The 23,704-nt window shown below is 46.0% G+C and overlaps 1 protein-coding gene across 3 annotated transcripts in view; it reads left to right on the top strand.

Moving 5' to 3' along the window:
- PHKA2 (phosphorylase kinase regulatory subunit alpha 2) overlaps positions 1 to 23,704 on the top strand; it is a 74,527-nt gene that overhangs the window by 22,566 nt on the left and 28,257 nt on the right. For all 3 annotated transcript variants that reach the window (XM_032389560.1, XM_032389561.1, XM_032389562.1), the window contains 11 exons: positions 2,692 to 2,850; positions 5,648 to 5,695; positions 6,615 to 6,783; positions 8,978 to 9,060; positions 11,541 to 11,621; positions 12,744 to 12,842; positions 14,821 to 14,967; positions 16,482 to 16,535; positions 17,142 to 17,264; positions 20,755 to 20,850; positions 22,479 to 22,586. In XM_032389560.1, coding sequence (XP_032245451.1) covers positions 2,692 to 2,850; positions 5,648 to 5,695; positions 6,615 to 6,783; positions 8,978 to 9,060; positions 11,541 to 11,621; positions 12,744 to 12,842; positions 14,821 to 14,967; positions 16,482 to 16,535; positions 17,142 to 17,264; positions 20,755 to 20,850; positions 22,479 to 22,586 — 1,167 coding nt within the window. The remainder of the gene's footprint in view (positions 1 to 2,691; positions 2,851 to 5,647; positions 5,696 to 6,614; positions 6,784 to 8,977; positions 9,061 to 11,540; positions 11,622 to 12,743; positions 12,843 to 14,820; positions 14,968 to 16,481; positions 16,536 to 17,141; positions 17,265 to 20,754; positions 20,851 to 22,478; positions 22,587 to 23,704) is intronic.

The raw sequence follows: 23,704 nt of genomic DNA, 5'->3' as shown, positions 1-23,704 counted from the left end.
CTCCCAGTTCTGGAGGTTGGGAAGTCCGAGCTCAGGGGGCCAGCGTGGCCAGGTTCTGGTGAGGGCCCTCTTCCCGGTTGTAGACAGGTGGCTTCTTGTTGCAACCTCACAGGGCAGAGAGAGAGCAAGCTAGCATTCTGACCTCTTCGTATAAGGACACTAGGTCCCCTTTGTGAGGGCTCTACCCTCATGACCTAATCGCCTCCCAAAGGCCCCACCTTCAAATAGCATCACAATGGGAATTAGATTTCAGCGTATGAATATGGAGGAGACAGGGGTGTCCTGGTGGCTCAATTGGTTAAGTGTCCGACACTTGATCTCAGCTCAGATCTTGATCTCAGTGTTGTGACTTCACGCCCCGCACTGGGCTCCACGCATAGAGCCTACTTAAAAAAATAAAAAAATAGGGGCGCCTGGGTGGCTCAGTCGTTAAGCGTCTGCCTTCAGCTCAGGTCATGATCCTAGGGTCCTGGGATTGAGCCCCGCATTGGGCTCCCTGCTCGGCAGGAAGCCTGCTTCTCCCTCTCCCACTCCCCCTGCTTGTGTTCCCTCTCTCGCTGTGTCTCTCTCGGTCTAATAAATAAAATCTTTAAAAAAAATAAAAATAAATAAATAAAATGAATATGGGGACACACAAACATTCAGTCCATAACAGTAAGTATTCCTTTCACTGAGTGCAGTAGCACGCCAAGTTAACATGGTTTGGGTATGGAGTTGTGTATGTGGGGATCTCCAAAATACCTAGACTGTGTCTCTATAGTGGAACGAGGGGTTCAGGCATTCTAGCTCTGGGTGGGGATAAACTAATCCAATTAAACAGTTAAGCCCGAACTGAAGAATCAAAGAAGTAACTTTCAGTTAACAGGACAGTGACATTTCATAATCCAAACCACACTTGTCACTATGTGTAAGCGGTCACTGCTGTGTCATTGGAAGGCTGTTTGTCTCAGTGGACTCACGGTTGATGGGTACGCCAGGAAGGGGCTGATTTCTTTCCCTGGATCTCGTGATGAGTTGCTGTCCTGGGATTAGTCAACTGGCCTCAGAACAGTTCCAGTTGTTGGTGCATAGTGATTTTCTTAAAAACACCAGTCGTCCAATGTTGGAATAAGACACTCAGTCATTTCTAGACTTCAGTTCTAGACTTTAAAATGATTGATTTGTAATTCTTGGCTATGGAACGGTGTCAAAATACAGAATGCTATTGCCCCTGAGGGCAGTATCAGTTGAGTTTTAGATGTTTTTGAAGAGGGCATAGGTTAGTTAAAGGAGAAAGTCAAATATTTAATGCCTTATGTGGGACCATTTGAAACTATGCCAATGTTTTTTTACCTAATATCCGTGGCAGTATCACTTTGAAAGGACCCAACTTTTTTCATGAGCCTTCTTGTGAATAATTAAGAACCCTTTTGATTAATTTTGTTTAAGCTGGCAAGGCTCTGTATTTTATTAGATGTATTTTATTAGGTACATATTTCTTTGCGTATTTTCAGGAAAAGTCAACAAGGCTTTATCTTTATGTGACTCTTTTTCTACCTTACCCATTTTATTTCTACGCACAGATTTTATTAGCACTGGCTTTTAAGAAAAATAGCTTTACTGGGATATAATTTACTTATCATATAATTCATCTATTTAAAGTAAACAATGTAATGATTGTTAATATATTCACAGGGTTGTGCATCATCAACACAATCAATTTTGGAACAATTAGATCACCCCCAGAAAGGAAGAAACCTGTTAACAGTCACTCACTCCCCACTTCCTCCCATCCTCCCCCCAACCCCAGCCCTAGACAACCACTAATCTACTTTCTGTCTCTACAGGTTTGCCTATTCTGGACATTTCTTATAAATGGAATCATGCAATATGCGGTCCTCTGTGACCAGCTTTTTTTACTCAGCATAGTGTTTGCAAGGCTCATGCGTGCTGTAGCATATATTAGTACTTCTTTCCTTTTTATTGCCGAATAATATTTCGTTGTTTGTATAGACCACATTTTGTTCATTCATCAGTTGATGGGCATTTGGGTTGTTTCCACTTTTGGGTTATTATGGATGATGCTGTTACGAATATTGTGTATACTTTTTTGGTGTGAAGATCTGGCTTTTTAGTGACTCAGCTGCCCTTTTAAATATCATAGCTAAATAGGACCCCCGATGTCCTCTTGCTTAGTGCCTCCTTTTTAGGCACATGAAGTGTCTGGATCACAGACAAGGCAGTGGAGGCCCAGTTAGGGTAGGCAGCTCCCCTGGGCGCATAGAGCTAGACTGGTGGAGTGGGACCCTGGATCCGGGTCTCTCGCTCCCAGGTTCAGCGCTTCACCAACTGGTGTGGAAACATGAAGGCAGAAGAAGACCTAAAGCCTTCAGTGCACAGATTTGTAAAAGTCTTGTAGGCTTTTTCTGTTTGCTGTTTCTTCTGTTTGTCACAATAGTACGATCTGGTTTGAAAGCAAAAGAACAAGAACGTCAGAGTTAGAAGGTTCCTTAGAGACTTTCTAGTCTAATATTTCCATTATACAGATGAAGAAACCAAAGCCCAGAAATGCTGTTGGGGGCAGAGCAGGGACTAGAACTCCGATTTCTACTTTTCACCCCAGCCCTCCTTGTGCCCCCTAAGGGTGAGCATTCATTTGTCAAGAGCTGGGTGAGGGTTGTGCTGAGTCATTTTGTGTTTCTTCTCTAATAGAATCCCGTCACAGGGCTGCTGTCGGCCAGTCACGAGCAGAAGGATGCCTGGGTGCGGGATAACATCTACAGCATTCTGGCCGTGTGGGGCCTGGGCATGGCCTATCGCAAGAATGCTGACCGTGATGAGGACAAGGCCAAAGCCTACGAGTTGGAGCAGGTAATGTTGACTGGCAGCCATGTCTTGGCTGCTCAGCGCCTTTTCCTTAAACTGAGAAGCCTGGAAGTAGCTGTGCAGAACAGTTTGGTGTAGGCCTCGCCTCCATTTCTGCTATAGAGATTTTAGGGAGGTGCTTAGGTGGTCTCCTTGATCGTTCTCTTTGAGCTTTTTTTCCCTCCTTAAAAAAACAACCCAAATCACACTATTCTGAAAAGGAAAAGAAAGCATCCAAATTTCTAACTAGCTACATTTCTCTCACACATGCTCTGTCAATTTTATGTATACTTATATACAAAATGTCATTATAAACTAATCGATTGTTTTTAAAGAGTCAGCACACCAGAAATATACATTCTGAAGTGTAGTAGTCTGAAGTAGTCAGGTTGGAAGGGTATTTATCCAAACAGTATTGCTATTTCGTAAAACATTTTTGATATTTCCCTTAGAAATCCCTGTCTAGTCTGAACCATTCCAAAGCAGTCTTATGAATTTATAGTCAGTCACCCTTTCATTTTGAATCACATTGGTGTTGTCCAGTATTCATGCCTATGTTACCGTATGGCACAATGAAGTCTTTTTATTGATTTCCAAAATCAGAAACCAACATAGTCAGCGAAGCAAAGATTGGCCATCATTGAGTATGTAAGAAAATAATCTGCCCTTGAGCACAGGAGGTATTTTCAGAGTATTTTGAGTGATAATGTTGAAGTCGGGAGCATTGGCATAGAACAGCGTAGTTCTCTTAGCATGAGAGCCTTTGGGATTTATGTTTGATTCATACGTTCCTTACTGGCTCTCCCAGCCAGTGGATTATCAGGTTCAGGGAGAGTTCTTATAGCCCAGTCAGTGTGTTACAGCAACCAAAGTGGGCAGGAGTGACAGACAGCCTTGATGGCCATAGCGAAACTAGCAGAGGAGGCCGGTCTGTGGGAGCAAGGGAAGGACAGTTTGGATTTGATGAGACACGCTGAGTGTAAGGTGATAAAATCACCAAGTCTTGGAGGTAAGGCAAGAGGTCGTTTTAAAATATGCCTACAGCAAGCGCTGCACGCTCCTCCAAGAAGTTGGGTGGTTGTTACATAAGTGACTCATTCTTTAGCAGTATAATAATTTAATGTGGATGTTCATCAAACTTCCCATCCCCCTTTGAGACAAAATCGAAGTAAAGCTTGCCAGGCTACACACACACCCCATACCTCAGCTCTGTCAGCGTTTTCTGGCGCAGGCTACAGTCGACTAGATGTGCTGCGCTGTGACTGACAAGTAGTGGGGCACGAACAGGCCACACTGTTGTGGTGAGTGTGGTTAATAACTAAAGAGAGACCTTTCCCTTGATTATGGAGGACAACACAGGATCTTCCCGTGATCCTCAGCAGGGCTGCCATTGCCTTTGGGGTGTACAGTTATTCATTGTGTGAGACTGTCACGCGCATCGCAGGACCCTTAGGCTCCCTGGGCCCTACTCACTAAATGCCGGGAAGCCCCACCTTCATCATGGTGACAATAAAAATGCCTCCAGCCCCACATTTCCAGATGTTCCTCCACCCCTAAGGGATGGGAATGTCACCCCCAGTTGGGAAGCACCGTGCTTCTTCATAATGGAAAATAACTTTGTTTGAGGGGAAGTCAGTGGACAAATATTTGTGCTGTACACTGTAGGAAATGTTAGTTGTACCTTATTATGAGGTAACATTTTCTGCCTCAAAAGAGTTGATGTCCTAAAGTGAGATTGTATTCTAGAATCCTAGGATTTTAGAGGCAGAAGGATCTGAAGGATGATTCATTCCAGATTTTTCTCTGGTAATTAACTTTCATGGCCTTTCACTCTATTCTTCCCCTGCAGACCATGTACATTCTACAAGAGAATGGTCCTGGGTGGGGGGGACCTTCTTTCAGCCGGGCTACTTCGACCCACAGAATATCCCATTCTGTAGCCACTTGTGAATTAGTTTTATATGGTTTTTAATAGGATGGATTAAGACCAGTCTTTTGATGGGTCTGAATTTCAGAGGAAGTGGGAGGCGATATAACCTATTGACTAAGAGCTCAAACTCTGGAGTCAGATCCCTGGGTGTGGACTCTGTCCTTGCTCCACCCCCTGCCCGCGGAGAAACTTTAGCAATGTTGCCTCATCTCTCTCAGCCTCAGGTTTCTTATCTATAAAGTAGGCTAATAATAACATGCGCCTCATAAGGTTGTTGCAAGAATTAGAATCCAATCCAGGTCAAGGGTTTCGTACAGTGCCTGGACAGAAGGTCTGATTATCATAGTACTATTGTTATTATTCATAATGATAATAGTTGGTTGCAATACATACTATTAAGAAACCTTGGCAGCTACTTGCATTTTGTAAGAACTTTACTCAATAGCCCTGTGATAGTGTCACAGATGGCTCTTTCAGCGAAGTAGCGTTCCTTTGGGGCAAGCATGGCGGACTTAATTCATCTTTGGCATAACAAAAAAAAAAAAAAAGAATTGTGACATCAAAATTAATCCTCAGGGTACTAGGCTTATAAAAATTGTCTTGCTAAAATACCAGTGAGGAGTCACTGGATTTTAGAACTGAAGGTGCCATCTGGTCCAAGCCCTTTATTTGAGATAAATTACTGTATCAAGATTTTCTTTCTTTGTGATGGCGTGGCGATAATCTCAACAGTCAGAATGCTTGTATATGCTCAGGCTGTGCCTTCTCAGGGAGGTCTGTGGGCAGCCCTGGCTTACGGGCCACGTGGTGAGGAGGTGGTTTTCAAGGAGCAGGGAAGCTGGCCTTGTCACTGATCCCACTTTCTTTCCACAGAACGTGGTGAAACTGATGCGGGGTCTTCTCCAGTGCATGATGAGACAGGTAGGCAGAAAAAGACAAAAGTGTTTTCAGGTCATCTGAGTGGGCATTTTGTCACTTTCATGGTGACAGCTAACATTCCTAAAGCGTTTTGAGCTTTTCTTCTCAAGTGGAAGAGAAATTGAAAATACTTGGCTTACTTTGTCCTCTCAATTATCTTCAGTAATCTTATCATACTATAGAACCACAGACTCAAAGGACCCTGTTTCTCACAATCTCTTTTGAAGAGTTACTTGTGTAGAAGGAGAGCATGCCCTTTTTTTAAACGGGGATGAAATCATTGTTTTTAAAAGCCACTCTCGGACAGCCATGTAGTATTGTTTCTTCTGTTGAGTTTATATAGAGAGGGGTTTCTTTTCATTTGAGTTGAGATGCTTGAGTGTTTAAGACTTGACATTACTGGCATTTCAGTGGGGGGGGGGGTGGTAAATAAAAGAATTCATTGAGCTCGTACTATGCACAGAACCTCATTGTGGGATCTGCACAGGTTCCAAAATGAATGATACCGTCCCCACCCTTCAGCAGCATGTGCCTGGTTACTCTTCAAAGCCCTAGTTCCTCTTCCCCTTTTGACATAAGGAAACAAGAAGCGGAAGTTTAAACAGGTCCTCTTTCTTCCCTCTCTCTCTCGCTGAGCGCCTACCATGCGTCACAGCTCCGGCTGCGCACATGCACACAAGGAAAACCCTTTGGCTTGACCCGTCGCCCTGTAGCGCTTGTTAAAATCCCCCTGGGCTGGGCCACATCTGGTGTGGACAGGGAGAATCCCCCACACAGCCCCTCCGTGTGGTGCCGCCTTCCCTCTCTCTGGCTCCCAGAGGTAGCAGCTAAGAGGTCTAAGAGCAGGAGATTGACCCTGGGTGTGGCCTCTGCCGGCCGTGAAGCCCTTAACCGTGTGGAGCCGGCTTGCTCTCTCCCGCAGGTGGATAAAGTGGAGAAGTTCAAGCACACTCAGAGTACCAAAGACAGCTTGCACGCCAAGTACAACACGGCCACCTGCAGCACCGTGGTGGGCGACGACCAGTGGGGCCACCTGCAGGTGGATGCCACCTCCCTCTTCCTCCTGTTCCTGGCCCAGATGACTGCCTCTGGTGAGCCAGGGCCCTTGGAGCCCATTGTACAGGGAGTGGCAATCCAGAAGGGAGCAGGGAGGGGCAGGCATTGATCCAAATTCAAAATAAGTTATTTCTGTAAAGAAAAAGCATGCATGTTTATAATATCACGTACATTGACTCAGTGACCTGCCAACGGCCAGCCTTCGGAGGACCTATAGGACAAAGGGCTATCGAGCCAGCTCTGGTAGCATCTCTCTGGTTGATCCCAAAGCTGGCTTGGCCCCTTCACCTTTTCCTCTCACTTCCCTCTTCTAGACACACCCTCATTCACCTGAATTATATTCAAACAACATAATTTCTAGAACTCGGCAGTGTGCCCAGAGTGGTCAGTCAGTCCATAGCCTCCATGCTGGGAGTGGGCCAAAAACTCCCTGACTGTGAGCATTGTTCCTCAGCCCAAGCTGTTGGCTTCCATGGCAGCTTGGGACACCAGGCCTCCTGAGCTCCAGACTGCGGCGTGTTTCTGCTAACAAATGGTCTCTCGCATGACCCAGTCTGCTGTGACGGCCCCCGGGGGTTATGTCATTTAGCTGCTGTGTCTCAGTGTTCTTATCCCCAGTCCAGTAAACTGACCTTCTGAGTTAGAGGCTTCCCATGAATTTCAGTCTGCAAATGTGAAACTCTAAAGATAGCAGAAATCAGTAAATAATATTGTTATAGCTTTGTGAATAAGCCAGGCATTTATAAGAAATACTTTTTGGTTATGAAAATTAAGATGAGCTCATTGTAAATAGTTTGGAAAATAGAACAAAATACAAAGAAAAAAATTCCACTGCCAATTTGCATTTGGATATGTCTCCTCTAAGTGTTTTTTTTTTTTTTTTTCCCAATTTAGGGTCATATTGTTTTCATAAATAGTAGTCGTTATTATACAGAATTATAACTTAAGCATTTTCCCCACGATCTTACAAGCTCTTCATAAATATAATTTTAGCGATTTTATCTATGGATATGCCATAATCAGACTCTTCCTTTATTCCTTTTTTTCTCCTAGTGTAACTGATGTTGCAACCCAACTTTTTTTTTTTTTTAAAGATTTATTTATTTGAGAGCGAGAGGTGGGGGGAACGGGGCAGAGGGAGAGGGAGAGAGAATCCTCAAGCAGACTCCCTGCTGAGCATGGAGCCCGATGCGGGGCTCGATCCCGAGACCCTGAGGTCGTGTCCCAAGCTGAGATCTAGAGTCGGCTGCTTAACTGACTGAGCCACCTAGGTGCCCCACAATACCAACTTTGACCCCATCGCTACTTGCTTCCTTCTGTTGGATAGACTTCAGAGGCTATTTATATATATTGCCAAATTGTTTTCAGAACAGTTTACTAGTTAAACTCCCCCTATTGATGTAAGAGTTCATATCTTACCATACCCCTATCAGCTTCAAAAATCCATACTTTTCAAAATATGTATATTTGCCATAATCACCTAAACATTCGAGGGCCCAAGCAAAAATCCAGCTCTCTTTTTTTTTTTTTTTTAAGTTTTATTTATTTATTCATGAGAGTTAGAGAGAGAGAGAGAGGCAGAGGCAGAGGGAGAAGCAGGCTCCCCACCTAGCAGGGAGCCTGATGCGGGACTCGATCCCAGGACCCTGGGATCATGACCTGAGCCGAAGGCAGACACTTAACCGTCAGAGCCACCCAAGCGCCCCAAAAAAATCCAGCTCTCTTGATCACCACCTACTTCAACTAGTCAATGCCGCTCCCTGGGGAGGTCTGGGGAGCTCGCCATCCCACAAGGTCAAGGGCTGTCTCTTGAAGTTGGGGGCTCTATTTTACCTATCTGCCACAGGGGAAAGGTACCCACCCTTTGGCTCACTCAAGGATAAGAACAGTGTCTGGTTGCTCTGGGCTAAAATTTGTGCTTTGTTGGAAACTTCTTTGCGCAAATCCAACACTAGCAGAAGGCCCCACACCTCTTTCAGCCTTTTCTATCCGTAGGCACACCCGCATTCCTTCCTTCCTTTCTCTTTCTGAGATTGGACATTAGCTGCTTCAGTTTACTTCAGATTTAATTTTTGATGCCTAGTAAGAAAAATGAAAATGGGGGAAAACAAAAAATGGGAGTACAAGAATTTCTTTCCTAGTATGATACTTGTAATTTGGGAGTGGCAACACACACACCTCTCCTCACAACATAACTCTGTAACCTCACTGTTTGTTTCTCTTTACTAGGTTTACGTATTATTTTTACCCTTGATGAGGTGGCCTTCATCCAGAATCTTGTTTTTTACATAGAAGCCGCGTATAAAGTTGCTGTAAGTATCAGCCCTGGTAGTTTTTCAGGTGTCCCAGTTCAAAAGAATAAAAATCATACAGGTCTTGGAGGGCCAGGCTGTTTGGGGCTGATCAGAAAGTTAGCAAGATTTGAGCTCTAAGATTGTCACCTCTGCACACAAAGTACACATTTTTGTCCTGGGACCCAGTTGAGGAGTTGATGTTTTTGGAATGCACCACATGCTCTGCTTGACTCCTTTGTGCTTATTTTTTTTAAAGATTTTTATTTATTTATTTGTGAGAGAGAGAGAGCACAAGCAGGGGGAGCGGCAGGCAGAGGGAGAAGCGGACTCCCTGCTGAGCAGGGAGCCTGATGCGGGGCTCGATCCCAGGACCCTGGGATCACGACCTGAGCCGAAGGCAGCCGCTTAACCGATGGAGCCACCCAGGCGCCCCTATGCTTATTTGAAATAAGACCCTAACATGTCCTGTAGCCGGCACACAGGCCGGCCGGAATCCGGGTGAAGGGCAGCAGCAGCAGCAGCTTGTCAGTAGGAGCCGCAGAGCCGTGCGGATCACCCCAGGCAGCCCACGGGCAGAGGGGCCAGAGCCGGGTGTGTGCCCCAGGCCAGGTATGGGTGCCTGTAAATGTGTATAAAGCCCAGTGCCTCCGGGCTTCTGCTGATACGGCAGGTGGAGCCTCATGCACTTCTAGTTGTTCTAGAATAACTAACCTGTGGAAAGCTCACTGTAAGGGCAGTAAAGAAAGGGTAGGGTTTGGTTGGTTGGTTGGTTGGTTGGTTTTAAAAAGCCACTGTGGTCGAAAGCAAGGGTCAGCAGACATTGTCTGTAAAGGGCCCGACAGTAAATAGCTGTTTTCGCCTCCACGGCCCCCGTTGCTTCTCACGTCTGCCCTTGTCGAAGAAAGGCAGCCGTAGACAGCACGTGACCGCGCGAGCATGGCTGTGTCCCAGATAGACCTTCTTTACAGAAGTAGGTGGCAAACTAGGTGGGGTCCGAGGGCTACCTAGGTCTCAAGAGGCGATTCTCAACGAGGGGCAGTCTGCCCCTCCCAGGGGACATTTGGCAACGTCTGGAGACGTTATTGCTACTGGCATCTAGCGGGCGATGGTGGGGGATGCTGCGGAACGGCCCGCGGTGCGCAGGACAGCCCCACAACAGAGAATGGTCTGGCGCGAAATGTCAGTAGTGCCGAGGTCTAAAGAAACCAGAGGGGAGCGGGAAGGGTGGGACTTTAGTTGGACCTTGGACGGTGAGCAGGGTTTAGAAGAGCAGAAGGGGGCGGGAATAGCGGGAGCAGTACCGGGCAGGAATGGGCTCTGAGTGTGGGAGGGGTCCCTGGGGAGAGGGGGTGTGGAGGGAAGGAGTAGACCTCTCTCTCCTGCAGGCAGGGTTTTGCACAAACCAAAGTCTGCTTGTGGGCATGCCGGGGGTGGAGGCCACGTAACAGAGGTGTGGCCAGCCGCAGGGGTTTGACACAGCCACTGCTGAATAGGCAGTTTGTCGTTTGAGATTCTTGCACAGGGGAGTTAGCTGATTGGGCAGTTTTGGAGGATGAGTCACTTGGGTCCAGGGTTGGAGTGAGAATGGGTTGGAATGTGGAAAGGCCCAAATGTGAGGAGCACTGAAGGCCGGAGTCCTGGGGCTCAGCTAGAAGGCATGCCAGCAGGAAAGAGTCTAACGCCGCTCTCGCTCTGGCGTGCCTACGTCTAAATTTGCACATTTTGGAAATGTTCATCTTTGCAGATCAGATAATAAATACTGAAATTTTGGCACTGGTCCTGTTCTTGTTGGCTTGTAATTTTTCAGTAGTGCATGTAGCATTATTTCAAAACAGTATCCAGTGCTTGCCTTTCTTCAGTGAAAATAAGAATTATAAAAGTTAGGTATGCATATATCACATCCTCTATGGATGGAGTGTTGTGAGCCAATTCACAATAATTGGTTTTAAAAGACCAAGAAAGTTCAGTATTCTGTGCCTCAGTTTGATTTTGGCCTCTGTTACTTGCTTAGCATTTCCCCCCAAGAGGTAACACTAGAAATAGGTATTAAATTATATTAAATGGCTTGGTTGGCTTCAATTAGTTATAATACATTTGTTAAAGTTTCTTTCTTCTGTCTTACAATTTAATATAAGTTCAAAGCTATCAGCTAAATAGAGGGGCAGCATTTCATTTGATTTGAAGATAAAACATTTTGTTCTCTGCAAATCAAGAGTTTCTTATAAATTGATAACTTTTAGGAATAAGAAAATTGAGAGTGTCTTTGCATGCATTTTTGTTCCACTTGAGTATTTACTTGCAAAATTCTGCACAGAGGTCAAATGAAGTGAAATTGAGGACGAGCACAGCCTGAGTATATAAAGCCATGAATTCAGTAACCCTGGAGAAGAGATATTCATGTTTCGTTGTGCCTGTGGTAACATGACGGAATGATTTTTCCATAGCACTTCTCCTATACCTCTTTCTCCTGCTCTGATTACTACCTTTTTCTTCCGTAGGATTATGGAATGTGGGAACGGGGAGATAAGACTAATCAGGGCATTCCAGAATTGAATGCAAGCTCTGTAGGGATGGCCAAGGTAACACTCTTGACCTGTTTGTTCTTCCTTCTGTGCATTTCTACTGCTTTGATTTGGTTCTCAATCTTTAGGGGTTTGGATTTAATCTGATTAGCATATTTTTCAAAAGTCGGCTGCTAGTATGAAATTCAAGTGGCACATATACCCCACCTACTGAGATTATAGGTAAAGAATGTAGGTTTCCTTACCCTGAAATGTGCATGAGCCAGAAATTAAGCGCCCTCCTTCCTCATTATCCATTATTATCACCCACAGGTCTAAGGTCTTGCTGTTGTCTGAGCACCTGGATGTGTGATATCCAGTCGTCGTTTCTGGGTTATAAAGAAGGTTGAAGAAAATAACCGCTTTGTAGGGCAGGGCTTACAAGTTCAAGTCTATGGGGTCAGGTCAGGCAAGTAACATAAACAAATGAAGCAGGCCAGACAGAAAAATATTGAAGGGTACTGGGGACACTGGGAACTTTCTCTAAAGGTATTCCAATTCAAAATCATTTTAAAAATTTCTTTAGGCCGAACAGAACACGGCTGTGGGGTAGATTCAGTCCGCCAGCCACCAGTTTACATCTCTTGTCCTAGACATTTCCCTCCCTCCCTCCCGCTCAAGACTGAAGTATATCCTTGGATAGAATAAAGACTCTAGAGCTAGAATTTTCAAAGCAACAAGAAATATGTTCGGTGAAGGTCAACTGACAGAAAACGTACTTAATACTAAAAGAATTAACTTTCTTTAAGTGGCAGACATGCTAATGTTAGAATTAACGCATAAAGGTGAAAGAAAAGCTGTCCGTGAATTTAGTGCGCTCCTCCCCCCCCACCCCCGCCAATGTTATGAACTTGTTAATATTTTATTTTTCGGTCAAATACTGACTTCATTTGGGGAAATGTTTGTCTATTTTCTCTTTCTTGTTTCTGCAAAGAGCAGCAACGTACAGGAAAGGCCCAATTCCACTGAAAATAAGGATAGAACATGTCTCTAGGACACTTGAGCTGAATTTTAAAGATGTGTATTTCATCACCTTTGGCAAAACATGGATGCTAGATCGCTTAATGGGAAAGGAGGAATACTGGCTAGGGGCATGTATGTTTACTAGAAAGAAAAAGTGGTTCATACCTGTGCTTGTAGGCAGCTCTTGAGGCAATTGATGAACTGGACCTTTTTGGAGCCCACGGAGGACGCAAGTCCGTGATCCACGTCCTGCCTGATGACGTCGAACACTGCCAGGTAATAGCTCCAGCCTCTCATGGTCTGGACAGGAGGGAAGGAGACTGATGGAGTAGAAGACCTGGGCTCCGGTCACATTCCTCACCTTTCTTTCCTTTTTTTTTTTTTTTTTTAAGATTTATTTTTAAGTAATCTCTACACCCAACATGGGGCTCGAACTCACAACCCTGAGATCAAGAGTCGTGTGCTCCACCGACTGAGCCAGCCAGGCACCCCACACTCCTCACCTTTCTAGCTTGGTGATACTTGGCTTCCTTGAGCTTCAGTTCCCTCATGCATAAAATGGGCATACTGGCACCTTCCCCTCCTATCGCACAGAGTGGTTGTAAGGATCAGAGTAAATCAACTTAGTTCGTCAGAGCACCCTGCAAGCTGAGAAGTACTGTGTAAACCTAAGACAGAACGACGGCGAAGTATATATATATGGAGTCAACAATCACAGCAACCTTGTTTGGCTGGAGGCAAAATCTGGTCTGATTTTTGAGCATATAGGTGGTTTCCTCTCAAGTTTCTTTCATGATGCCACCAAATTGAATGACCGGCAAGCAGTAGTTCACTTGGGGAGGGGTGGAGACGGGTGGAAAGGATAGTGGAGGAGAGATGAGATGGGAGAAATGACAAATTAGTAGAACCTGCATGAAATACAAGTCAGAGAAAGCAGTGATTTCTTGCAGATTAGGGGACTCCATTGAACAGACAGTAGGTCACCCGTTGCTGGTCAGTCAGCAAACTCTTAGTGAGGGCCCACTGTGTGCTGGGGTTATGGGAGTGAGAGCCGTGTAAACTAGTTAGCAGAGAGCTTCTGGAGGGAGTGTGTGTTTCCAGGCAGAGAGCTTAAGGGAGAGCAGCTAGTTAAAGAACTGGGCTTGGGGGTCAGTTCGCTTGAGAAAGATGAAGCTTTATTCTGCAGCTGAAGGGTTCCCCATCTTTACCCCCTTTGCAGCTCATCCATTTTCCCACAGTAAATAGTCCTTAATGGGGACTCTGCTGTTTCTTGGGCTACAGTTTAATAGAGTCGAGCTGATGTGTATCTTAATAATGCCTAGTCCCTAGTGGAAACTGTGAGCTCTGTAGCCAGCTGGGCCTGGCTTAGGATCCTTGTTCTGTCACATGAGGCTCTGTGTCTGTGTCTCAGCCCTCATGCGTGAACTGGACCGAGTATCCAAATGCCTTCTTTATAAAATGGAAAAAAAAATATGTTAACATTTATTTATTATTATTTATTCTAGGAATGCAAAATTGGTTTAACATCTGAAAATCAATTAATGTAGTACACCATGTTTATATGAGATTTAATACGCTTATGTTTGCAGGGCTCTAGCCCCATGTCTGTACACATTAGATCCCAAAGTCAGCTCCCTTCCCTTCCCAAACTTATCATTTCACCTTCCTTTAGTTTACAGTGCCTAGTCCAACCACCTTATAATTGAGGCTATATTATAGTGCCACTAAGTAACCCTAGTTCTAGGATTAAAGTAATTCTGTTATTTACCATTTTGCCTGAGTGTGTGGTCTCTTGGATTTGACTCCTTCACATGGGTTTTGATCACCCAGTCATGTTCCACAGAAGCCAGACATTTCTCCGTGCTGGCCCTGTATGTGTATTCTTCTCGGTCTTTATTTTCACAGCCAGGACACCCTGGCCTGCTGACACAGTAGCCCTTAGTTCCTCGCCTGCATGTCCGAAAGACACAGCAAAGTCAACAGAAGACCCCCAAGGGAGGGAGCCCAGCAGTTCTCAGCATGGGCTCCAGGCAGTACTGTGCTCTCCCTGACCCTCTCCTCTCCTGCGAGAAACAGGAGTCATTGGCTGGGCAGGTGAGGCCCCCCAGTGGGGGCCGTATTGGTAGGAAAAAGCTCTACTCAAAATCGGCAAACTCGTTTAAATGTTTCTTGGGTCTAAGGTCATGGTCTCTAGATACTGTATGCAACTGTTCATGCTTCCCAGATTCAAGCCACCTCTTTGTTTCTCATTCAGTCTATTCTGTTCTCCATGCTGCCAAGAGCATCAACATCTAAGGAGATTGACGCTGGACTTCTCTCCATTATCTCTTTCCCGGCCTTTGCAGTGGAAGATGTGAACCTCGTGAATGTGACCAAAAATGAAATTATTTCCAAGCTCCAGGTAAGGGTTGATCATGCTGGTGCCCTTCTGCCCTGTGTTAAGTGCCCCTTTCATGATGACATGGAGCAGCTCACCCAGGCCTTGGTTCTCCATGAGGTCAGTGGCTTGGTTTATCTAGGTGGAATCCAAAGCCGAGTGTACGGGTGAGAAAACAGTCTCAGACTGATCAAGTGCCCTAGTTCTTTTCCTGGTAGCAGAGCTTGAACTCCAGCCAACTCCATAACCTTTGAACCCCAATTCGTACCCCTCCTGTACTTCTAAAGCAGAGCTTCTTAACCCTTTAGAGATCACAGACTTCTTTGAGAATCTCTTGAAAGGTATAAGGTCCCTGCCAGAAAAAAATGTACACATCCCAATATCCTCCAACTTTACACACAATTTCTGGGGGGTTGACAATCCCAAAGTTAAATCGAGCTTAAGAAAATCCCTGCTCTGAGGTGAAATGCAGGAACTATGACACAAGATACCAAACTGAGAATGTTATTAAATAGCCCAGGCAACTGAACTTCTCAGTAAAATGATCAAGATGTAAGTTTTCTTTAAAAAAAAAAAAAAAAAAAAAAAAGTAAGTTTCTTGAGCCAAAATCTTCATGTTGATGATCCTACTTAGATTCCGTAAAAAATGCTTTTAGCCCTTGGATACAAAGGGATTGAAGGGTCTCCAGTCACATCCCCAAAGAAGCTATCTCATGGTTTAGTGGAGAAAAAGGAAGCTCTTTTGGCTTGTCCCAGTGGGCAGGGAGTCAGTGCAGGGAATGAAGTGTTTAAAGGAGAGCAGGTTCTTGGCTGGGGCTCCCCAGAACTCCCAGAACTCTATGGGGCTGGCCGCTAGGAGTGCGCCGGCCTCTGCAGCCAGTGCTAAAGGAGCTCCCACGCACTTAAGAAACTGGGGAATGGACACCCAACACTGTGATCCAGGGACTGGGGAGGCAGATCGAGGGCTCAGTGCCACCATCCTTCTTCCTTAACACCTAGGAAGCTGGAGAGGATTACTGGAGCCTGCCCCAAGAAAACCAGCAGCAAGAGCCCTAGGCCAGAGGAAGCCCCACCCACCCCACCCCGCCCCTGCTTCCACCTCGCTGCATCCAGAGCCTAATTGTGAGGAGTCTGGAATGTCCTTTTGGTTTTCCAGTCTTTCAAGTCAAAGTAATCCAATCCAAGTATCTGCCCTGGTGGCTTCTGTGAGCGATGAGGGTCCCTCTGCATCTTTGCGTGATACAGCCAATCAGAATGAGGGCTGGTCATTCTGTGAACTCTGAGTAATTACTCTCCCAGCCCTGATACTCAAATGGAAAGTTTTGGCATTCCCTTCTCGGCACTGATCGACCCTGAATTTCCTTGGCTTATTACTTAAAAATAACTTTTTGTATTGATAACAAAGAGCACTTGGTACACATTTCATTACTAAAAGATTCATGGGAATGGGGGTGAAGGGCCAACATGAATCAACATAAAAAGACAAAGAAATTCTTCTCTTTCATCAAATGCACTTTTTTTTTTCTTTATCTTCTTAGGGGCGTTATGGATGCTGTCGCTTCCTTCGAGATGGTTATAAAACCCCAAGAGAGGTTGTATTTAAATATTGTTTCGTATAATTCCTTAACTGCTTCATGTCTAAATCACCGCTGTGGTGTTCTCCCTCTCTTGATTATAAAATTACATGTTAGAATATTGGACAGGGAAGTCTTAATTTTGGAGATAGCAAGGCTGGAGTTAGGCAGTAGAATAATAAGATCATCAGGAGGACAGCAAGCTGGTGGTTTAGAACCAGCCTGTAGGCAAGGACAAACAGTTCTGTGGCTCACATGATGTGTTCAAGAGAAACTGTGGCCTCCCTCTCGAGTTGCTTTGCCATAGTGACTGATAGAGTGATTTCAGTGAAACAGATAGTCTGCTGAGCACTGTGATAGGAAAATTGCTATTTATTTGTTAGCAATCTAGGAAGCTTAATATAATAAACCACCAAGGAGTCTTGCGTACATTTCTGATAGACGTTTCTGAAATTTGACCATGGAAAGCTGCCAGAAATAACATCTCCCCATTATAGCCAACTCCTAATCCTAGCAGCCGCAGAGATGCAGTGATTCAGAAAGCCAGGGAAGCCCAGTGAGGTACAGGGGAATTATATATGTAATCTGACAGCACCTTTCAGAAGGTTTCCTGTTTGATTCCAGGACCCAAACCGATTACATTATGACCCTGCTGAGCTCAAGCTCTTTGAAAACATTGAATGTGAATGGCCTGTGTTCTGGACGTATTTCATAATAGATGGGGTCTTCACCGGAGATGCCGTTCAGGTGAGAACGTGCTGGGTGCTGTGTTGACAATCAGCATTTTCATTCCTTCCGTGTGCTGAGTGTTATTAGAACATAAGGTTATGCAAGAATTTAGGGCACCGTTTCAGTTATCTGTTGTCGCTTAACAAGCTTTCCCAAAATGGAGTGAATTAAAGCAACGGCTATTTTGTTTATTTGCTCATGATTCCACAATCTGGGCAGGACTCAGCAGGGACAGGTTGTCTCTGCTTCGCTTGGTGTCAGTTGGTTCACTGGGGCTTGGAGGATCTCCTTCCGACATGGCGTCACTCACACGGCCGGCAGCTCAATGCTGGCTCTTGGCCCAGGCCTCGCTTCGCCTCCATGTGGCTAGCTTGGGCTTCTCACAGAATTGTAGTGTCTGAGCAGTGAGGCTTTTCACCCGAGAATGCACAAGCAAGAGCTGCTAAGCTTTCTTCAGGTTTAGGCCCCGAACTGGCAGTGGCAGTGTCCCTCCTGTTGCATTTTTTTTTTTTTTTAAGATTTTATTTATTTATTTATTTGACAGAGGCACAGCGAGAGAGGGAACACAAGCAGGGGGAGTGGGAGAGGGAGAAGCGGGCTTCCCGCCGAGCAGGGAGCCCGATGCGGGGCTCGATCCCAGGACCCTGGGATCATGACCTGAGCCGAAGGCAGACGCTTAACCGACTGAGCCACCCAGGCGCCCCCTTCTGTTGCATTCTAATGTTTAAAGGGTCGTGCCACATTCAAGAGGAGGGGACTGCACAAAGGCCTGAGTACTAAGAGGTGGGTGGGGTTCATCGGGGACCACAGTCGACCACAGACAGGTCTGGTTGTCCTGTTGTTTTTTTCAGACCAGCCTAGGCTTTTGCTGTCTTCAGCTCTAGTATAAAGGTACTGTCAGCTAACATCTTATTTAATGTAACAGCCTTCTAGCGGGTTCCCAGCCTCCAGCCTCACTCCCTGCTGTTTCTCTATACCTGTTGCCAGGGGCTTCTTATTAAAAGGCAAATGAGATTATGCTACTGCCTTACTTAAAAGCTTTGAAAGGTTCCTGCTTGCCTTGGGATGAAGTCCAAGGTCTTCTCCTGTTTTGTAAGGCCCCATAAAATCTGGCCCGATTCCTTACGGCTTACTTACTTCCTTGAGTTCCGTGATGCGAGCGCCCTGAAACCCTTTCAGTCCTCTGAAGAGGCCATGCTGTCTCCCCTCTTCTCAAGTGCCCAGGCCCTGCTTGTCTCCCTCAGCTGTCTCTCTCTCCCTCACTTGATTTGCTGCAGATGTCTCTTCTTTCAGAAAGCCTCCTCTGACCCTAAACGCTGCATCGATGCCCCTTTTATACGTCCCACAGCACTTAGCACAGTACGGCCCCTATAGCTGTATTTAGTCTCCCGCTACCTGTCAGAGCACCCTGGTAGAGGTGGTGTCTGTCCAGTTCACTGATCCATTCCCTGTGCCTAGTACACAGTAAGTGCCGAGTAGAGATTTGTTCATGCAACGTTCATTTGTTCGAGACAGATTTCTTTAGCATTTGCTGCCGTGCATGCGTTGGTAAGTAGAACAGACCCGTCCTCGTGAAGCTTATGTGAATGACTGACAAACTCAAATGCTTTAGTGTTTTCTTAACCCGTTCAGACCACATGCACTGGGGTGGGACGAGCAATCCAAGGTTTATTTTGGTTTTGAAAGCTTCCTCTGCTCAGAAGTTCTGAGAGTGGTTTCAAAAGTGGCTATAGGGGCCAAGGGCAGGCTGCCCCAAGATGGGCCACTTTGGCATGAACATTGTTTTGAGTTAAAAGTAATCAAAACCCAGTAGATTGAGGAAAACTCTTGACCTCCCCCTCAGCTGCCTGCCTGTACCAGCAAGAGAGCTACTGACACAGATTCCTCTTTACTTAAGAAACTTATGTGCATAGCACGGCCACCTTTGTTTTCCATACATGTCCTCTCACCTTCCTGCAAATGCCCTTCCTTCCCTGTGTGTCCTCAAACCGCACCCCTCTCCTGAGCTCAGGAGCTCATGTAAGCCACTTGGTGCCTCACAGTCTTTGGAATATCCCATCCGTGTGGATTCCCCGTACATATATGTAACTAAGTTTGATTTTTCTCCTGTTACTCTGTCTCATGTCAATTTGATTCTTAGTCTAGCTATAGAAGGACCTTGAAGGGCAGAGAAAATTCTTCCTCCCCAACATGGTAGTAAGCTTGAAATGTTAATGTTCCCCCATTGTTGGTTCTCACTGTTATGCTTTAGCAATTATCTTGGGTCTTATGTTTTCTGTCTCTTTATCCCAGAACTGAAAGGTCTCAAAAGGATTGAGTTAGAATTTCAGTTGTGAGGAAACTTGATAATTATTAGAAACAAACAAAAAAGCTGAGAAGACAAAAAAGAATGTGCTCAGGACCTTATTTTTTAGGTCTCACAGAATTTACTGCTCTTATGCCTATTCTGTCTTTTCCACTTGCTGCCCAATGACCTTTAAAAAATGACACACCCCTGGGCGCCTGGGTGGCTCAGTTGGTTAAGCAACTGCCTTCGGCTCAGGTCATGATCCTGGAGTCCCTGGATCGAGTCCCGCATCGGGCTCCCTGCTCGGCAGGGAGTCTGCTTCTCCCTCTGACCCTCCCCCCTCTCATGTGCTCTCTCTCATTCTCTCTCTCTCAAATAAATAAATAAAATCTTTAAAAAAAAAAATAATAAAAAATAAAAAATGACACACCCCTGGTCAGATTTTGCTGTCCACAAATTTCAAAAGAAAAAGAAATGAGATATAGAAAGCGTTTGACTAGGCTCTCTAAAGATGAAACGTGTTAAACACCTGGGTGGCTGGTTAAGGGTTTTCCCTCTTTTGTTTGTTCCCTTTTCATATGTAGGTTGTTGTTGGTTTTTTTTTTTTTTAAATCACTGCCTTTTTAATTGAATGGAAATGTTTACATCAACAGCTTTCATTATATTGAGTGGTGTATCCTAAGAATCGGGGTACATGGATCATAGTACATACACTTCCTTTTCCTCACATCAGGTGCGCTTTGCAAACATTTCCTGAGCAGTAAGTGCTCAAATGAGGGCCTTTTAAGTGGAAAACTACTGACAGGTAGAACCGGGATGCCCTCCTTAAGATCTGGCCTCCACTCCAAGAAGCTTATATAGTCTAGCTGGTGAGACACAATTTACATATGTTGAGAAGTTAAGGGTGAAATATTGAAGTCGTGAGTTAAAGACAACACAGAAAAGGCCAGTGCCTTTAGCTCCTTCTAACCTTTGCTGTCAGCACTCCCTAACTGGAAGGTGTTCCTCCTGCACTCCCTAACTGGAAGGTGTTCCTCCTGCACTCCCTAACTGGAAGGTGTTCCTCCTGCACTCCCTAACTGGAAGGTGTTCGTGCATTTCTTGACCCTGTGTCCTACTAATAATCTGTTTGTTGCCCAGAGAGGTGTTTTTCTGTGATGCACTCCCATGGCAGTATTAATGGTGCCTCTCTCATGCTGTGGGGATGGGGCTTTTTTCTAGGTGCAAGAATACCGAGAGGCCCTGGAGGGAGTATTAATCAGAGGCAAGAACGGGATCCACCTGGTGCCAGAACTGTATGCCATTCCACCCAACAAGGTAAGCAAGCACTGCGTAGCTAGAACGAAGTGGGTTCGTGCTTGGCCTTTTGGTATTTTTCATCCCCCTTTCAGACCTAACACTTTTTGTCCAGCAGTGGTTTCTAAAGCACCACGCTGCGTACGGGGCACAGAGGGGTTACGGTGGCAGCTCTGCCTCTGTGAGGCTGCCGGCTAGTGGGGGACGGAGGGCGGGCACAGCAGTGGTGCTGCAAAATAAGAGGTACAGGCCAGGGGAGACCCCAACACCTGCACGGGGAGGCAGGGGCTGGTGGTTGGGTCGAGGGAGGCCAGAACCAAGCTGTCTTCTGATCCAGACACTTTGCCTTCTTTGCTTTGCATCAACTATTTCTCATTCAAGATCTTTACAGTCTTTCTTAACACTACTTACATTTCAAATAGCCTTAACACACAATCGGATTGTGAAAGCAATCCTGTACACTGCAGAACATCCAGGATTCTGTAGAAAGAAGAACATACTTCTCTCTGCTCTTACTACCCAAAGATAACCACACTTACTCCCAAAGAGAACTCTGACATTTTAGAGACTCTCCTGCCACACTCTTATCCTACTTGATTACTTGATTACTGACACACTTTAATTCTGTTCAGTTTATGAGTTTAAGTTCTTCTTAATATTTACTACTGCAGCAAATTTTAACAATCTATTAATAACACCACTGATTAATCCACAAGCAGAGTATGACTCCCCTCATGGTGTGATTTTTCCCTTTTGGAGAAGGATTTCTTCAATTGCTTTGTTTTCCGGAGGGGAAAAAGTGGTCACTAACATTACCCCCAACCAATGTTGTAATGGCAAAAAAAACCAAGGTCGGGGGCACCTGGCCGGCTCAGTCAGTAGAGCATGTGACTCTTGATCTTGGGGTCGTGAGTTTGAGCCCCACAATGGGGGTAGAGTTTACTTTAAAAAAAAAAAAATACAAAGGTCAGCATGGAGTTTACAATAGAGAAGATTGCAGACTAACTTTTACAATGTAGCCAGCACTGTCCATCCCAAAACAACTGTAGCTAATTTTGATGAGGCAGAAGCCCCCAATGGATCCAGCTTGTTGAGTCCCTGATGGAAAATTAGTGATCAGATAGTACGGTAGTGTTTTCCTCAATAAATAGTGCCACCTTCTGGTAATTTTCTTGCAAAGGCACACAGAGTTTATGAGCCCCTGGGGATAACAAGACGGGAGAAAGCTGACTTAGCTTCCCACGATGCCCTGCCGTGGCTGTAGGGTGATGTTTTAGATCATTGTACCCATAATACAGACAAGTGTAAGCATGAGCTGTGGAACTTCTTGTTGCCCAGAGCTGTGCTCAAAGGAGGCAGGCCAGGCTTCACGTGCCTGTCTCTGTCTTCTGCCATCGGTGTGCTTGTGGACAGAGCACTGGCCTGGAGTCAGGCCTGGATTTGAGTGCCACTTCTACCACGTTGAGCCATGTGGCCCCCACACAAAGGCCTTAGCGCTGCGGCCTCCCTACCGCAGCTCTCACACAGAATTGGCCTGGAGGATCGAATGAGTGGCATTTTGTAAATCCTCAGTGCGCTCCCCAGTAGGCAGTGACGTTGGCCTTCTTATCCTCTGACATTCTGACTTTGAGTTTTTCTCTTTTTGCCAGGTTGACGAAGAGTATAAGAATCCGCACACAGTGGACAGAGTCCCTCTGGGGAAGCTGCCCCATCTGTGGGGTCAGTCCCTGTACATCCTCAGCTCGCTGTTGGCAGAGGTAGGGGACTTGGGGACTTCACAGACTGGAAACCATCTGATTCGAGGTATAGGGGACCCCGGAAGAGCATAGGGGCTCTCTGCCCCATGTGGCTGTGAATGTCTTTGGCATCTCATAGTTTTAAAGTCAGCTGGAGCGGGTCAGCTCTGAGGCTTGCCGCCTGGGCTTGTGTGTCCATATTTACACTAAACTACTTCAGAGTCAGCTGCATGCCAAGCACTCCCGTCACCCCCCCACCCCCATATTCCTGGTCTGTGGCTGGAACCAGACGATGTATGGGTGATGTTATCAGATGGGTTCATCTGTCCTCAGAGGCTCTGCCCAGCTGACTACCCTGGGCCCCTGGGGAGAGGTGTGGATGAAAGCGTCCAGGAGAAGAGCTGGGAGCTCCAGCCTGTTAGGCTGGCCTAGTCCTGTGTGTTCTGTCAGACTCTAGAAGTGGGGAGGGCGTGTGGGGGGCGGGGAATGAGTTGTGGGACCCATACCACTGGGGTTCCCAGTGTGTAAAAGGAGACCGAAAGTAAAGCTGTCACCGTGGAAGTGGCCCTTAGGAGCTGTGGATGCTGAGGGGGGCCACTTGTTTCATGGCTGTGATTGCCTCCTCAATTTCATGGTCATGTCCTTGGGGGTAGGGACTGTGTCTTCTACTTCTGTCTTTATTAGTAGGGAAAACCATGTCTATCTCTTGGAAAGCCAGCTCTGCCTCTGACTAGCTCCCCGACCTCGCGAGCCTCAGTCTCCTCATCTGTAAAGAGGCTGGGCTTGATCATTTCTGCTATACTTTCCAGCTCCAATTGCTGGGTCAGTGGCATGAGGAACAAACAACTCTGCTCCCATTGCCTCCTCGTCACTGGAGAGGCCTTCAGTTAGGCCCAGCATTAGGTCTGATGCCTCCTCAGAACTCCCAGAGCACTTTGATGCCCTCCCTGAGGACTCCGGTCATTTATAGAAGATGTGAGGAGATCCATGTTCAAACAGCACTCCGTGCCAGCAGGGAGGGGAGCTTTGTGTTTCAGAACAGTCAGCCCAGGACCAAGTCCTTCTCTGCCACCTAGCTTAAGGGCGTTACCTCAGTTTCCCCACCTGTAAAATGCTAATGGTAGTGCCTCCCTGTCACG

This window comes from Phoca vitulina, unplaced genomic scaffold, assembly GCF_004348235.1.
Source record: "Phoca vitulina isolate PV1807 unplaced genomic scaffold, GSC_HSeal_1.0 scaffold55, whole genome shotgun sequence".
NCBI lineage: Eukaryota > Metazoa > Chordata > Mammalia > Carnivora > Phocidae > Phoca > Phoca vitulina.
The sequence above is the reverse complement of the archived record's forward strand: the minus strand, read 5'-3'. Positions and strand labels throughout refer to the sequence as shown.